Genomic DNA, 16244 nt, shown 5'->3' with positions numbered 1-16244 from the left:
TACACCGCAAGGTTCCTCACAAACATGAGGGCCCCCTGCCGCCATCACCCCAAGCTTGCCTCCAGCACCTGGAAACGGGAGGCCGGGGCACAGCCCAAGCTCTGCCACTCCCTGGCTGGGTGACTTGGGGCAAGTTCTTCAACTTCTCTGGGCCCCGGCTTCCTTGTCTATAAATGGCGGTAATTACCCCCACTAACGTGAGCCTTTAAATGGAAGCGATGCCCAGGAGACACCAGCCAAGGCTCCTGCACGGACGGCAGGCCAAAGCAGGCTCGTGTCCCCTCCACAGGACTGCGGGCCGGTCCCAGAGCAACAGCACAGAGCCTCACACACAGTAGGTGCTCAGTAAAGGTTTTCTGAGCTGGACGGTACCAGTGCCATTCTTGCAAAGCCCAAGTACGCTGATACCAGACCACCAGGGGCTTGACCAGAGGTCGCACACCCTGCCGCTGAAGATCCAGGACACTCGTTCATTTGTTGCAGTCCAGGCCCCAGGGCTGGGGAGTGGGTCTCCCGCCCTGCACTGGCCCCTTCCCATCCACCCGGGCACAGACTCATCCTCTTCCCGCCAGGTGGGAATGGGGCAGAGAGCTGCCTGGAAAGGGCTCAGGCCCGGGAAGAGGTCAGAGCAAGGGACACACAGGGAGCCCTCCTTGCCCGGGAGACGCGTGAAGCCCTCACAGGCCAAGGGGCAAGTGTTCCCGTGAGCTCTTGGATCACAGAGGCCTGAAGTGCAGAGCCTGGAACTGAGAATCACAGACCGGTTGTCACTTCCCCCAGATGAGGACACTGACCCACAGACGCTGGAACCTGCCTGAGGGCACACAGCCGGTGACGGGCCAGCAAGGAGTCGAAGGCTCTGGGCCATGCTGTGACTCCCTCCAATGGCTCTGCACGCTGAGAACACCTTACTTCCAGGTCCAGGGGCTTCAGCCTGGCATCGAGCATGCCCAGAGTGGGAAAGGACTAGGGATACTCCATGGGAGCAGGCCGGGGCCTGGCGCTGAGGTCAGGGAGTCACGGACAACCTCATAAAATGCCCTCACGGGCCTTCCCTTGGCTTCCTGGATTTTAAAACCTCTGTTTTATCAACCATTGAGTTGTTAACAACTTGAAAGGCACTGACTGGGGCGCCTGGGTGGCGCAGTCGGTTAAGCGTCCGACTTCAGCCAGGTCACGATCTCGCGGCCCGTGAGTTCGAGCCCCGCGTCAGGCTCTGGGCTGATGGCTCAGAGCCTGGAGCCTGCTTCCGATTCTGTGTCTCCCTCTCTCTCTGCCCCTCCCCCGTTCATGCTCTGTCTCTCTCTGTCCCAAAAATAAATAAAAACGTTGAAAGAAAAAAAAAAAAAAAAGAAAGGCACTGACTGCTTCTGGGAAATCTGGAAGGGATCGGGGGAGCTCCTGTGTCCCGGTTCCTGACCCTCTTTCCCTGCCCACTCACTGCTTCTCAGTGGCCCCACGGCCCCTCCCAGGGGGCAGGTGGAGAGGGATCCCTCGTCACGTGAGGGGAGAGTTTCAAAGGCATCCGGCCAGCCAGAGGGTCCCCTGGGTCACAAAGACCTCCATCCTGCTTCCTCCTTGTGTGACCCGGGGAAGGCACGCCCCATCTGATCATCCCTAGCCACCTGGGTGGGCCCTCAAGAAACAGTAATTGTGGGGGGAAGCATGAGGCTCTTTGGAGGCAGCCAGGTGGAAGTTCTCAGCTGGGCACTGCTCAATGGGTCAAGCCTGGCAGGCCTCCAGGAGAGGAGACGAAGGGCAAGGCAGGAATTGGGCAGGGGGCCTGCCAGCCCACTGAGGTGGAGAGCAAAGTAGATGGGTGCCGGAAGAGGAACCCCCCCTCCCCGACCCTGGGCCAGGGGCTTTGCTACACTTTGTCACCACTGCCTGCCTGGTAGGCCATCACATTCCCATTTTACAGATGAGGAAACTGAGGCTCAGAGAGCCTACCCCCACAACAAGAGGCACAGAGCTGAGACTTACATCCAGGTCTGGCTGTCTCTAAAACTCTTGTCCGGGTCCCCTGGGTGGGGGGTGGGGGCCAGAAACCAATGTCCACTGAAGCACCTACTAAGCGCCAGGGACTTTCGGGACACTCTGCACTCAGGATCTCTGAGCTTCATGCTACCTATGAGGTGAGTTCCACCCCCCACCCATTTTGCAGAAGAGAAAACTGAGGCCTGGAAAGGAGAAGGCACAGGGTCGGTCCTGGCTGAGCAGGACCAGAGCCCGATCTGTGATCCCAGGGCCGTTGGCACTGAAGAGCCGGCACCCCCACCCACTGGGGGGGGCGGGTCAGGGCAGGGGGTACGCAGGTGGCGCTCACCTGGCCCAGGTTGTCAAAGTTGTACTTGTGGTGGACCCAGCGGTAGTTGGCAGCCACGCAGTCAGAGCGGTTGGTGATGTTGCGGGTGTCCACACCCAGACAGTGGTAGAACTTGCCCTTGAAGAGCTGGGGCGGGGCGGGGGAGGGGGGAGGACCACAGGGTTAGTGACGGGTCTGCCGAAGCTCCCGGAGTGGGGGTCAGGGGGCTGCAAATCAGAAGAGGAACCTGTCCCGCAGGGTCACTCCCTCTGTGCACGACGTGGGCCAGGCACCCGACCACACCACCTCACCGAGTCCCCCAACACGAGGGAGGGCTACTCTCAGCCCATCTCACAGATGCGCAGACTGAGGCCCAGCAGTGTTAGGTAATTTCCCCAAAGTCCTAGGAGGTTTAGAAAGTAGCAGAGCCAAGGTTCCCACCCTGGTCTGTCTGACTTCTGGGCTCTTTCTCAGACCTCACTTCAGTCCCGGGGATGCAGGCAGACACTCAGCAGGAGAAAGTTGTCTGCGTATCCCCAAGCGTGAGAGACAGAAGTAAAGGGACCCTCTCTAGGGACCCAGGCGCTCTGCCTGGAAGGGGCGGTGTCACTGTCCACATGGAGTCCACACCACACCCCTCCTGCCCAGGTGGCTGTTACAGATCTCTTAGCAACCCCAAAGCACACCTGTGCCCGGAAATCCTCTGCAGCCACAGCCCCAAACCCAGGACCAGGTGAGGAGCCTGGGGGCCTCGGCGCAAGGAAGAGGAAGGTCTCAGCAGCAGCCCAGACCCCAGAGGGCCCAGGTCATTCTGGCCGTTCCCCTGTCACACACTTTTACAATCTGCCTCACTCCTCCTCCCTGTCCAGCCCTAAGGTCCCGTCCTCCTCCTGAGCTCCAAGCCAAAATCCGAGTTAGCTCAAGGCCCTGCCTGTGTCCGAGACTCTCCAAAGTCTCTGCCCCAGAGAAACTGGCCCCAGCTCCTCAGCTGCTGTTCCAGGTCTTTCCCACCTTGGCCCAGCCCACCATCTGGCTCATGTCTCTATGCCAGCCAGAGCTCCTGAGCTCACCTCCATGCATGTGCCCACCCTCCCCCGAAATACCTTCCGCCCACCGTGATCTGCGGAATCACTTTTCCTTCAAGGCCCAATGCCAAGCCACTGCCTTCTGGATGCTTTTCCTCTTGCTCCCAGCAGCCCTGTGTTTCTGTGTAGCTTGGACCCCTGTGATCCCATTTACCCAGGCTTCTTTGCACTCAGATGTTTAGGTCTGTGTCTGCCTCCCTCCCTGGACTGGGAGATCACCACTGGCAGGGACGGGGATGCTCTGCCAGGGCCACCTGATCCCCCAGGTTGGTCAGCACAAGGTCAGGAGAGTTGAGCAGGAATATGGAGCCCCTTCCCCGACCACGAACTTCACCCCAGCGCCTGCCCAGCCTGAGCACCCCTCACCTGCACCCCCAGGATGCCAAAGATGATGAAGAAGGCACAGCAGATGAGGACGATGTTGCCAATGGGCTTGAGGGAAGAGATGAGCGTCTCCACCACCAGCTTCAGACCAGGCGCTCGGCTGATGACACTGGAGGCAGAAAGGGGCAGAGGCACCATGAGCCCACAGCCATGTCTGGAGACAGCACCCACTGCCCAGAGTCACCAGGGTAGAGAACCTCAGACCCCAGATCTATATGCACAGGAAGGCACTATGCCCTACCCCTGTCCCCCTGGGGGACCCAGGGACCACCCAGGGACACACAGAAAATGGGTAGCAGTCCTGGGGGCCACCTTCAGCCCTGCCTCTTCAGCACCCTTCTCCCACTAGGGTTTCCAGACTCCACCCCCAGGAACAGCTTCAACAGCCTGGTCCGTGTCCCTGCTAATCTGGCACGTGCTATCAGAGGAATGAGTGGGTAAGGAGGGCTAGGGTGAGAGGTCCACTTAGACCCCGGGCGCTTCACCAGAACGTGCAGGGATTCCCCCATCCACGGGCACATCCTCACCGCAGGGGCCTTAGGGTGCGCAGGAGCCGCAGGACTCGAAGGACCCCTAGGATCTTGGCTCCCCCGGCTGAGGCCACAGACACCACTATGTCAATGATCGACACGAAGACCAGAAAGCCATCCAGCACGTTCCAGCTGCTACGCAAGTACGCCTGCTCGCCAAAGTACAGGCCCAGCGAGACAACCTGGGGGCGGGGCGATGGGCGGAGTCAGCCCGACTTCGCGACTGGGGGGCGGGGTGGTGTAGCCAGCCTCAGTGAGGGGTCGGGACGCAGACAGGCAGAGGGCTGGGCGGATGGTCTGGCAGGGGTCAGGTACCCCACTGCCCCCCTGAAACACAGGCCCGGCGAGCCGCCCCATTGCCTACTCGCCGCATATCTGGCAAACCCAATTCGATTCAAAGCCAAGTGCTCTGGGCAGCATCCGGAAAGGGATCCTTCCCCTGCACCCCACACCTCCAGCAAGTATCTCGGTGACACTGTAAATGTTCCCCTGCATTCGCCTTTCCCTCAGGATATGAGCTCCTGGAGAGTGACCCCCTCCGGGTCCCTGGAGCCCAACCTAGGGCCTGGCACCTAGCGGGGGTGGGCCTCCCACACCCTCTGTGGAATGTGGCCGAGGGACAGGTGAGTGACAAGCTTTCTAAGGGGTTTGCCCAGAGCCAAGGGCCCCCACGCTGGGGGTGGGAGAGGGTCCCCGGTGAAGCTGGGGGCTACCTTCAGCGTCATCTCGCCCACGAAGATGGCTGTGAAGATGTAGTTCGACACAGTGAGGAAGATACGTTCCTGAAAGAAGGGAGATATTGTGGGCCCGGGGGCTCCCCAAACTGCTCAGTCCCCTGGTCGGCCTTTTGCCTTCAGCCAAGGGGCACCGTGCTGCTACTTGGGTCTCAGGAGGCATCCCATCTCCAGCGGCAAGCTCCCGCCACACTTCCCTCCACGGCGCCTGGTGTGGGGCCTGGCTGAGCTCTCCTAGCCCCCTCAGCCCCTCACAGTGTCCCATAGCAGGCCCTGGCGGCCTGCCCCTCCGCTTTGTCCCTCGCCCTGCCCGGAGGCTTCGGCCACTCACGGTGCTGCCGGCCTCGATCTGGGGCCTCTCCAGGGCGATGGTGATGCAGTTGAGAAAGATGAAGGCCAGGACCACATAGTCGAAGAGCTTGTGGGCAATGATGGTCTGACACAGGACTCGGAACCTGGGCAGGGTGGGCAGGGTGCCACATGAGTGTCAGTGTGCCCCTTGCCCCAGAGGGCCCAGACACACACGGGGACTAGGATGGCCATGAGGAGCAGACATCTCTCTTCTCGGGCCACACAACAGGTGGTGACTTCAGGTCTGTTCAGGTGCCCGCTCGGAGCTGCCTCCCCTGAGCACATGGCACCACAGGATAAAGGCCATCCATCTTGCCCTGGCACTCAAGGCCTTCCAAACACCGGTTCAAAGCTCTGAGCCTGGACCTCCAGCCATTTGGACACACATTGCCTGATGCCCCCAGCTTCTGCCCCCTAGGCCTTCCCTCAGGCTGCTCCCTCCGCCTGGACCAGCCTCCACCTCCTCACAACCCCTGCTTCACCTACTGGAATGCTATCTACATAGCCTCCAAAACCCAGCACAAAGGCCTCCTCCTCCAGGAGGCCTACTGATGCCCCCTCCAGATGTGAGCACCCCAGGCTACATGAGGATTTGTCCAACCTGGTGTCAGCACAGGAATGGCCTGGACTAGGGATGCCCAGGGAGCCCCCATCCCCCGCCCCTGCATGAACACCTAGACCCTCCCCCAGCCCTGCAGACCCTCCACCACTGGGCCAGGAAGGTCCTCTGGAGTATGGAAGACCCGCTACCAGGAGCCTTGCCTGGCTTGGCAAGTATCTCTCCCCACCCCCCCCGGACACGCCAACCCCCTACTCTAACCTCACACCGAGCCTGGCCTCGCCCACCTGTTCTCAGGGGAGAAGAGGTAGACAGACCAGTCCTCGCGGACCTCGCACCAGTCAGGCTTATAGACGTCGATCATCTTGCGGACGCGGAAGCACAGGGTCTGGCAAGGCCAAGATGGGAGTGCAGACGGGTCGGCGCTGCGCAGAGCTGCGCATCTCCTCCCACCCCGGTGGTCAAACACCAAACTGGGGCCGCCGGCCAACCTGCGGCCTCCCCCAGGAGAACAGAACCCTCGCCCCGCCCAGGGAAGGCTAAGAGGTCTCCTCTACCAGCGGGGCGGGTCGCTGGGGTGGGCAGTTCCGGCCCCGCCCACTGCCCGCCCTCCTTGAGTCCCCTCCCACTCTAGCCCCGCCCCTGTACCCCTGGGCTCTGGCCCCGGGCCCCGCCCCTAGACCCCGCGCCCGCTCACGTAGTCCATCTCCTCCTCGTCCTCCCCGCGATCCCGGCGGTCGTCCATTTTGGTGAAGACATCCTTGGCGATGCTGGGCATCCTGCCATTGCAGTCCTCGTGCCCGGGGGCCGGCCCCACCGCCCTCCAGGTCGCCCGGGGGTGGGCGCCCACGGCGGGCACCAGCTCGGCCAGGTCCATCGAGTCTCTGGTGTCGAGGGACAGCGTCCGGCGGTGGTGGCGGTGCCGGTGCGCCGGGTGGGGACCGTGGTGCACGTGGTGGGCGTGCGGAGCGTGCAGCGGCGCAGCCCGCGGCGGGCCCTCGTCCCTGGGGCCCTCGCAGGCCCGGGGACCGCCACCGCGCTCCGCCGAGAGCAGGGACTCGTGCTCGGCCGACTGCGGCTTGTGCTTGAGGCTGTTCCAGCTGGAGCGGCGGCTGGCCCAGGCCCCGCTGCGGCCCCACGGCCCGTAGTAGGAGCTCCGGGAGCTGGACTGGAAGGAAGCCGGGCTCGGGTCAGCGCACCCGCCACACACACGCGACCCACTGTTGTGACTGGAGGCAGCCTGCACACCCGCTGAGGCCTGGCTGGTGGGTGACAGAACAGGCTAGACCCCAGGGGTCCTCTCCCTGCCCGGCTGTCACTCCATCTGCATCCATGGATGTGCGGGCGCCTCTAGGGTGTGGTTACATCTCCTCCTGCCACCTCACTTCCCTTGAGGAAGCCAGAGCACGTTAGGGTAGTCTTCCCACTTTACAGGTAAGGAAACAGGTTCAGAGAGGGCTTGCTCATGGCCGCACAGCTTGAAAGTGGCAGAGGCTAGATTTGAACTCTCGTATGTCTGACCCCAAAGCCCAGCTCTTTGCCATCTGCAGTGTGGCCACGATAAAAACCCAGTTCTCCACACGGGACGCACTGGCACTATTCATTCATTCATTCATTCATTCATTCATTCATTCATTCTTTGTTGCCAGGCCCTACTCTGGCACTAGGCACTCAAGAATGCAACACACATGGTCCCTGCCTGGTTCTAGCTGGAGAGTCTGGTCCCCTACACCTGGGCACCAGCCTGAGGCTAGACTGACAGGCACTTCTCCCCAGGGTCCCTCCCCATACACCTCAGCAGGAAGCACCCACCCAGAGCACCCCTCAGGGACTCACCAGGGAGCGTTGGTCACAGCTCATCCTCCCCAGTGACATGACGCTGCTCTTGCGGGAGCCCAGGGCCACTAGGACGGGGTCCGGCTGCAGCGAGAGGCGGGGGGCGGGTGCCGCAGCCCCGGGGGGGCCCAGATGTCCACCCAGTGGGAGACTGGGGTCCAGGTGCCCATTGGGGGTCATGGGGATTGGGCAGATCTTGGGATCTGGAGGGTGAGATGGAGACGGAAAGAGGGGCAAATAGAACAAGAACAAAAGAATTCATGAGACAGACATGGATGGGAACAGAAATAGAGAGTTTTTCTGGGGAGACCTCCCCCACCTTCCCCGTTGGACCCTTCCTGCACAGCTCTCAGCTTTCTTTTTTTTATTAAGTTTTTAATTTTAATTCAGCATAGTTGACATACAGTGTTATATTAGTTCCAGATGTACAAGGTAGTGATTCAACATTTCTTTTTTTTTTTTCATTTTTTTAACGTTTATTCATTTTTTTAGAGACAGAGCACAAGCAGGGGAGGGGCAGAGAGAAAGGGAAACACAGAATCTGAAGTAGGCTCCATCCAGGCTCTGAGCGGTCAGCACAGAAACTGATGCGGCGCTCGAACTCACGAACTGTGAGATCATGACCTGAGCTGAAGTCAAATGCTTAACCGACTGAGCCACCCAGGTGCCCCAGTGATTCAACATGTCTACACATTACTCAGCGTTCATCATGTCAGCTTTCTTTTTGGGTGAGTGGATCCCCCGCCTCCTGTATTCAGGGCCAGGCTGTGTTCACCCATCATAGAAACCTCACTCCTGGGCCCACTTTAGGAAGCAAGGCAAAAATGGTACAGCCCGGTTTTCAAGGAGGACACTGGCCATGGGTTGGGGAGCTTGTTCCAAGCTGCCCTATGGGGCCAAACAGGACCAGAAGCCAGGAGTCCTGGGGCCTGAGGCTGTCTCTTCCCAACAGGCCACACCATGGAGGGGTGAGGGTGAAGTGCACCTACCTCTGTGGCTAGAACTCAGGAGGGTTATGAATGTCACTGACTTCTTTTGGGGGGATTTGCCTGTTTCTTTCCATTATGAATGTAAACAAACCACAGAGAATTAGCGGTCCTGGAGCCTGGGCTTAAGGGGAAAGCTGATGCTGAGCCCTGAGCCCCCCTGGATCTCTCTGGGGAAGAGTCCTGGTCCCCCAGGTGACAGTGGAGACCTGTTTACCTCCGCCGCTATCCAGGCCCTCCTGAAGCTTGTCGAACTCCTCCATGTTGGATGAGCTCTGGTCCTCGTCCGAGTAGGAGCGATTGGCGTCACCCTGGGAGACCATCCCTCTTGTTGGAATGCACGTTGGCTCAGCCCTTCCCTCCCTCCTGAATTTTTCAACGGGTCTTTCATGCCCATTTTACAAACAGGGAAACAGAGCCTCAGAAAAGGAAAGTGAGAAGCTAACGAGGACCGAGCCCAGAAGCCCATACCCGCCTGACTGCAAGTAACCCCTAAACCTCAGAGAAAGGAGGAGGCAGGATCCAGATCTCGGGGGCTTTAGAATTTCGGAGATGGAGAGACCTTGTCCCACACCTCCGAGGGAGAGACAAGGATCCCGTTGCAGCCTCCACTTGCATGCTTCCCGTGACCGGAAGCTCACCACCTAATTGACAACCCCCTCCTTCGGAAAGTGTTCCCTGCTAGATGTCTGACTTGCAGCCCTCCCCCATCCAGACCCCTCCCCCACCCAGCCTGGTCCAGGCCCCATGCGGGTGCTTCCTCCGCCAGGGCCGCACTCACCTCTGCCTGGAAACCCTCCACCAAGATGGCCACCAGGAGGTTGAAGAGCACATAGTTGCCAAAGGTCATGAGGGCGACAAAGTAGAGGGAGGCCCAGGGGGAGGTGGAGGCCATGCCATTGTAGAGGACAACGTTCCAGTCCTCCTGGGTGAGGATCTGTGGGGGGAGGGGGAGCACAGGTCAGCCCTGGGGTACCCCCGGGCCCCGGCCCAGCCCAAGGGCAGAAGGCATCCACCGGGTGGAGGAGCCTGAAGGCACCCTGAAGCCCGTGCGCACCTACAGCACCCTCTCACACGGGCCCCAGCACATCCAGGGACCTCACGTGACACGGCCCCAGCTGGCAGTGTGCCCACCTGGCACAGCCCGTGCCCCTCACTCACACACTGCACTGCCCACGGCCTCCCCGCGCCCCACCCCACTGGCCCACAACCCACCTCCTGCCCTGATTCTCACTCCCTGCTGAGGGGTGCTCCTTCCTGGCTGCTCCCACAGCCCTATCCTCTCTGCTCTATCTGCTATCTGCTCGTGCCACCCCCCCCAGCCCCTCCACGAGCCCACCCTTCTTCCTTCTGCCCCCCCGGACCCGTGCACACTCATTTAACCATGGCGAGAAAATAGCCTCAGGGAAGAATCCCAATGCACCCAGGTCTTGGGGCGGGGGTGGAGGGGCAGAGACGGGCACCAGGTGGCCAGTCAGCTCCCAGAGCCAATGCAGGGCCAGCCTGACCCCGCACCCACACCTGCCTGCCGGAGCCCGGAGTTGAGGGGCCTCCCTGGCGAGCTACCCCCCTTCTCTGGATTCTCTGAGGGGCACCTCTGAAAAGCAAGCCAAGCGGTGGTCCTGGGAGAAACCCCTTCCCCTGACACACGTGAACACGTGCAGCTGCTCACCTGGAACACTGTGACGATGGCCCACAGCAGGGAGTCAAAGTTCTTCCTGTCGGGGACCGTGTCTCCTGTGTCCGTGCGGAGGCTGAATTTGCAGCCAAAGATGTGCATCCCGAGGATGCTGGGGGAGGAATGCGGGTGGCTCAAGGGACCCACCCACCTTGTGTCGTTCTCAGAACGGCCGGGTAAGATGGCAGGGGCAGCGCTGGTTCCGTTCTACAGAAGCCAACGCTGAGGCTCAGAGGGCAAGTCCTCACTCAGAGCCATAGGGGATTCAGGGATGGCGTCAGGACTCGCAGCCAGGTCCAGGGTGGCGCCTGGAGAAGCTCAAGCAGCCATGTCCCACACCCCCCCCCCCAGTCCCGCCCCAGGCTCCGGCCCTCCCCAGGGTGGGCAGGGCTCACCTGAAGATGAAGATGAAGAGCATGAGCAGCATGCAGAAGGTGGCCACGTTGTCCATGGTCTTCATGAGCACCACCAGCTGGCGCCGCAAAGCGGGCATGAAACGCACCAGCTTGAGCACCCGCAGCAGCCGGAAGGTCCGCAGCACCGACAGGCCACCGTCCGCCTGCCCCACAATCTCCCAGATGCTGGGAGGAGGCAGCAGGGGACAGAGGCAGGAGCGTTCAGCGGAGGGCAGAGCAGAGGGAGAGGAGGGCAAGGGGAGGCCAGTGGGGGGGCAGAGAGATGGAGAACATCCATTCGTTCATTCATCCCACAAATAACATGTTTCACGGGCCGTCGCTGCTCCAGGGCATGCTCAAACCAGGGGCTCTTGACCTGGAGTCCACGGACACCCCCCATGAGCAGTCTCTGGCTAGGATTCAGGAGATCTACGAAGGCCACTGACCTCTCCGTGAGATTTACCATTCTTTAGATCATGAATGAAAACAAGCCACAGGGAATGAGCAATCTTTATGGCTTTTTGACCGATCAAAACCGCTGTTTTTATATCTTACAACAGCTGATGGACATATTCCCAAACACTATTTATACCCATCCTTTCTTTGGGATGACGGTGGTCCCAAGATCTGCTGCTGGATCTTGCTACTTAATGCATTAATCTAGAAGCACGTATGTTACTGGAGGACAAATTTGTAAATATTCGAGAACTGGGTTTCTGCGCAATTGATTTCCTTTGTGCTCGGACATGCTTTGTTTACCGGCGGGGGACAGGGCACTAGATTTCCCCGCCCCCCTCCCCACTCTGCTTCCGGGCCCACAGCCCACTGGCAGCAGGGGCAGCACCTGATGATGACGATGATGCTGTCGAAGATGTTGTAGGGGTTGCGCAGGTAGTCGAAGAGCCCGAAGGCGGCCAGCTTCAGGAGCATCTCCAGGGCAAACATGCTGGTGAAGACGACGTTACAGATCTCTAGGATGTTGGTCAGCTCCTCAGGCTGTGGGGGCGCAGGGACAGGGAACGGGGACCCCGGTCAGGCCAGAGCACAGCCATGGATCCTCTGTGGACGCTCATCGGCTGCAGGACCCCCAGGGAGGCGGGGAGGCTGAGTGAGCTGGCAGGTCAATGTCTTCGCTGGACCGCAACGGCCTTGAGAGCCTCACAACTCTGTTGCACCTCTGCTGTCATTAAGAGTCCACTGACATGGGGGGACCCCACGGGGCTGGCCTTCCACACATTTGGAAACGATGCTGGTACTGCACACTGAGGGGACCTATCAGAAAGCAGGCTTGGAAGGGGCGCCTGGGTGGCTCAGTGGGTTGAGCGTCTGACTTCAGCTCAGGTCATGATCTCGTGGTTCATGAGTTCAAGCCCCGCATCAGGCTCTGTGCTGACAGCTCAGAGCCTGGAGCCTGCTTCAGATTCTGTGTCTCCCTCTCTCTCTGTCCCTCCCCTGCTCACACTCTCTCTCTCTCTCTCTCTCTCTCTCTCAAAAGTAAATAAACATGGAAGGAAGGAAAGAAGGAGGGAGGGAGGGAGGAAGGAGTCTTGGAAGCTGATGCAGAGCAAGACAAGAAGACAGGCCAGTAGACGCCAGAAACTCCCTGTTTGCCCATGACCCCTGTTTGCCCATGACCCTATCCCACTTAGGAAGCACTTACCACACACAGGACCTGTTTTTTTGAACTTTACAGGCGCCGTGTCGCTTAATCCCATAAGAGCCCATTTTGCAGATGAAGAAGCAGGTTCGGAGAAGGCCAGCCCCTGCCTTCGGCTGTGGGGCTGGTAAGGGGCAGAGCCAGTATCTGAACTCAGGCAGCCTGCCTCCAAGGCTCCCACCATTAACCTCTGCCTGTGCAGACCTCCCGACGGAGCCCTCCCCACTCTCCCCTTCCCCAGCAATGGCCACCTCAGGATCGTGGGTGGCTGGAGACCACTGTGCCCTGTGAAGGGAAGACAGAGACCATGCGCCTACTGTGTGCCACCCGACTCTTTAATGTCTGCGAGCACCCTGGTCCAGGGGGCTGGCTTCACACACTTCTCAGGGGAAGACACTAGAGCCCAGAGAGGACAAGGGTTAAAGTCACCGGCTGATCAGAAAGAGACTAGCACCTTCTGACCCTGGAGCTGTTTACGTCCTGGTTTTTAGCAGCAAGAGACACCCGTATAAGCAGAACCATCCGAGCAACCCTGGAATCCAAAACAGACCACACTACAGGCCATGACTAGGAGACAGGGTTCAAGGGACATTCCCCCCCAACCTCAGTTTTCTCATCCATAAAACCAGGGGGTGGAGTAAGATGATATTCACTCCAGGGCTCCCCGCTAAGAGTCATACGGGGCTCCAGCGCCTCCCTTCTCTCTCTAGGACTGTGAAAGTGCCGGGTTTCTGTTCACCAACAAGCCCGAATCACAGAGAGGGGCCATTTTTTAGGCCTGAGCATGCGCACTGAGCTTGACATCCGGCACAATTACGGACGCCTCCAACAATCTGCTGGTGCCTCCGTTTTTCAGATAAGGACACTGAGGCTCGGGGAGGCGAACTGACTCGCCCTGAGCCACCCGGCCAGGAGGCAGCAGAGCCACAAAATCAGACTCCAAACTGCTCTCCATCACACACAACAGAAACTCCACCTGAACTCATCCGTCCTCTCCTCCGCTCGTTCATTGTTGCATGCATTCTACAGGTGAGCTGAGCGCGGTGGGCTGGGCGTGCTACCCAGGATGGCCAGTGGTGAATGCATCAGGGCATCCTCCCTGCCCCCAAGAAGCGCAGGTTCCGGTGGCAAAGCCCAACCCCCGAGCTGACAAACGGCCGTAGGTGCTAAAAACAGAGAAACGTGAGGGAGCTTTGAGGGAATGGCAATCCTGCAGTCAGGTGCCTGCAGGGGCACCTTCCTGGAAGAAGTGACATCTCAGCAGAGCCCTCAAAGCTGAGAGGGGGAACCCAGTGAGAGGGAGGAGAAGAGAAGGTATCTGGGCAGAGGGATCGGCCAGCGCAAGACTGGGGAGGCGGGGAGAGCTGCCAACCATCAGCACCCCCAGCCCCAGCCCAGCCCCTCCACCAGGCGACAGGGCACCTTCAGGGCCTGACTGTGATTCCATTTGGGTTAAAAGGAGAAGAGAAAAAAAGAACCGCCCTTCCGCCTCGTGCCGGGAAACCTAATAAAACTGCCAAGTCCTCTCAAGCCCAGATAAAAGAAGGCCCCGTTTCCATCTGTAATTACATTTGACTCACAAAATGGTCCCGAAAGGGAAGTGGGACCCTGAGACGGGGGGGGGGGGGGGGGGGGGGGCCACTGTGGGGGAGGGGCTGGGGCCCGGCAGCCCCGGCCGAGCCAAGCCACCAATTTCCCAACCTGCCACCACGAGATCAGCGGGGATGGGAAGTGTGGTCGCTGACAGTCCATAATGGCGGCCACTCAGCTCGGGGCCACACGCGTTGCACACACACACACTCCCGCCCACGAGTGCTGGGGAGGCCACCGCTCTCCGGAAAGGTCACCCGTGCGCCCGCCCCTCCCCCCCCCCACTTGCAGCAGCTGTTTCTCTAGTCAAGTGCACACCTGTTAATCTTTCTCTAATGGACCATCCGTCACTCCCGCAGGCATTTTTCTGGGAGAGAGACAGCGAGCGGGAGACAGACAGATGAACGCTATTCTGTATCCTGAGACTGAGGTGGGAGGGTATGTGAAGAGGGGCGGGGGGGAAGCCACGACGGAGATGGACAGACAGACGGACAGACAAATATAGATACGGCGACTGAGAGGCAAAGGTGGGGTGTGGAGACATGAGGCAGAAAGAAAAACACAGATAAAAACAGAATAAGGGACCAGGATCATGACATTGCGGGCGTCAGTGCAGGAGCCAGGACAAGTGGGAGACAGCAGGCAGACAGACCGCCAGGCAGAGGCTGCAGAGAGGCATCTGGAGGTGGCCAAGACCCCAGGGGAACAGGGTGAAAAAGGGCAGAACACCACGCTGAGCTGGAGGCAGGAGGAGCGAGGGCAGGTAAGGAGGGACTATATCTTGGAGGTCCAAAGTGGAGGGAGAGGGGCAGGGGCCCACTCCTTCTGGCCCCAGGCCAGGCTTGGAGGCACAAGGCTGGCCATTTCTGCAGGGGTGCGTAAGGGCCCTGGTGGGCAGGAGGCCCTAAGCTGTCCGCAGGAACCCCTGGAGCCCGGTACCATCCCATGATGATAATGGCAGCCGGTGTTAAGCGTCTCCCACGTGCCAGTCGGTGCTAAGCACCTTCCATGAATTAGCTCATCTAAATCTCAAACGTTACCCTATAGTATCCCCGTTTTGTAGAGGGGGAAACAGGCTCAGAGGGAAGTGACTGCCCAGGGCCAGGGCCAGGCAGTGGCGGAATCACATCTCAACCTGAATCACAGGTATTCTCCCTCTGGCCTGTCCCCATCCCCATGGCTGTGACGGCATCACCTGCCCCACTTTTCTGACTTGACGATCCAGTACAGACATGTCGCTGCCCTGTTTAGAAGCCTTCCGTGGCTCTCCGCTGCCTTGAGGCACTTCGTGGATGGATAGCCCCCTCACCAGCCTCCCGGGCTGTCTCCTGCCCTTTGTGCATATCCTCCTTGAGGGCTCAGGGTCCTGTGGGGGAATGCCTGAGCTCCTGGTCCCTGTACCTGTCCCTCCTCTGTCTCACTGATGAACTCGTAGTCAACCTTCAGGAGCCATTGCCCGTGCCACTGCCTTTGGGAAGGCTTCCCTGACTGCAGCCCATGTTGGCTCTCTCCCCTAAGCGCCCCCAGAGCTGGAATGTTGGGCACTAAGCCAGCCCGTCCTCCTCTTCCCAGAGTCCTCCCAGACCTGGGTCAGCAATGATGTGGGGGCTGCAGAAGGGAAAATAAAGACTGCTTTGACCCATCCACTGGTCTGGAGGCCTTGAATGCACTCTCCTGTGAGCCGGGGCCAGTGGACATGCCCCAGCCGGCCCCGGGGGGCTTCCTGCACCCCATCCCTGCTGCCCATCCAGCCAAGCCCTCTGTTTCTTGTTGTCCGACTCGGTGACCTCCTTCAGTTCCAGGATGGAATGGGACCGAGGGCAGCCTTGCCCGCCTTGGGAGGAGTCACACGCCTGGAGAGGTGAGTGCCGGGGGAGGGAGAAGGGGGCCATAGGGACTGCTCCCGGGAGCAAGGCTTCCCCACCCAGACCTCCCCCACTGCCTCCTGTCTGCTTTGTGGAACCTCCACCTCCACCTTGGCATCCTGGAGCCCTGCTCTCTCAGTTGCTCACCATATCACCTGGGCATGCCTCAGTTTCCCCATCTGCTCAATGGATATGAGACACTCGCCTTGCCTGCCCCATCGGGCTGCCATGAAGATCACAAGGGGAAGAAATGTGGCAACGCATGACAGTGAGTAATGACGGAGGAATC

At 59.8% G+C, this 16244-nt stretch overlaps 1 protein-coding gene across 2 annotated transcripts in view; it reads right to left on the bottom strand.

The window, feature by feature from the left end:
• The window catches only part of CACNA1I (calcium voltage-gated channel subunit alpha1 I), a 117235-nt gene that overhangs the window by 19716 nt on the left and 81275 nt on the right, over positions 1-16244 (bottom strand). For both annotated transcript variants that reach the window (XM_045465897.1, XM_045465898.1), the window contains exons 11-23: positions 11688-11839; positions 10844-11029; positions 10443-10560; positions 9552-9707; positions 8988-9081; positions 7785-7987; positions 6646-7116; positions 6236-6336; positions 5370-5493; positions 5018-5086; positions 4302-4486; positions 3757-3883; positions 2327-2452 (exon numbers count right to left, since the gene is read on the bottom strand). In XM_045465897.1, coding sequence (XP_045321853.1) covers positions 2327-2452; positions 3757-3883; positions 4302-4486; positions 5018-5086; positions 5370-5493; positions 6236-6336; positions 6646-7116; positions 7785-7987; positions 8988-9081; positions 9552-9707; positions 10443-10560; positions 10844-11029; positions 11688-11839 — 2112 coding nt within the window. The remainder of the gene's footprint in view (positions 1-2326; positions 2453-3756; positions 3884-4301; positions 4487-5017; positions 5087-5369; positions 5494-6235; positions 6337-6645; positions 7117-7784; positions 7988-8987; positions 9082-9551; positions 9708-10442; positions 10561-10843; positions 11030-11687; positions 11840-16244) is intronic.

Source organism: Leopardus geoffroyi, chromosome B4 (genome assembly GCF_018350155.1).
Source record: "Leopardus geoffroyi isolate Oge1 chromosome B4, O.geoffroyi_Oge1_pat1.0, whole genome shotgun sequence".
NCBI lineage: Eukaryota > Metazoa > Chordata > Mammalia > Carnivora > Felidae > Leopardus > Leopardus geoffroyi.
This window is presented reverse-complemented; position numbering and strand designations above follow the sequence as displayed.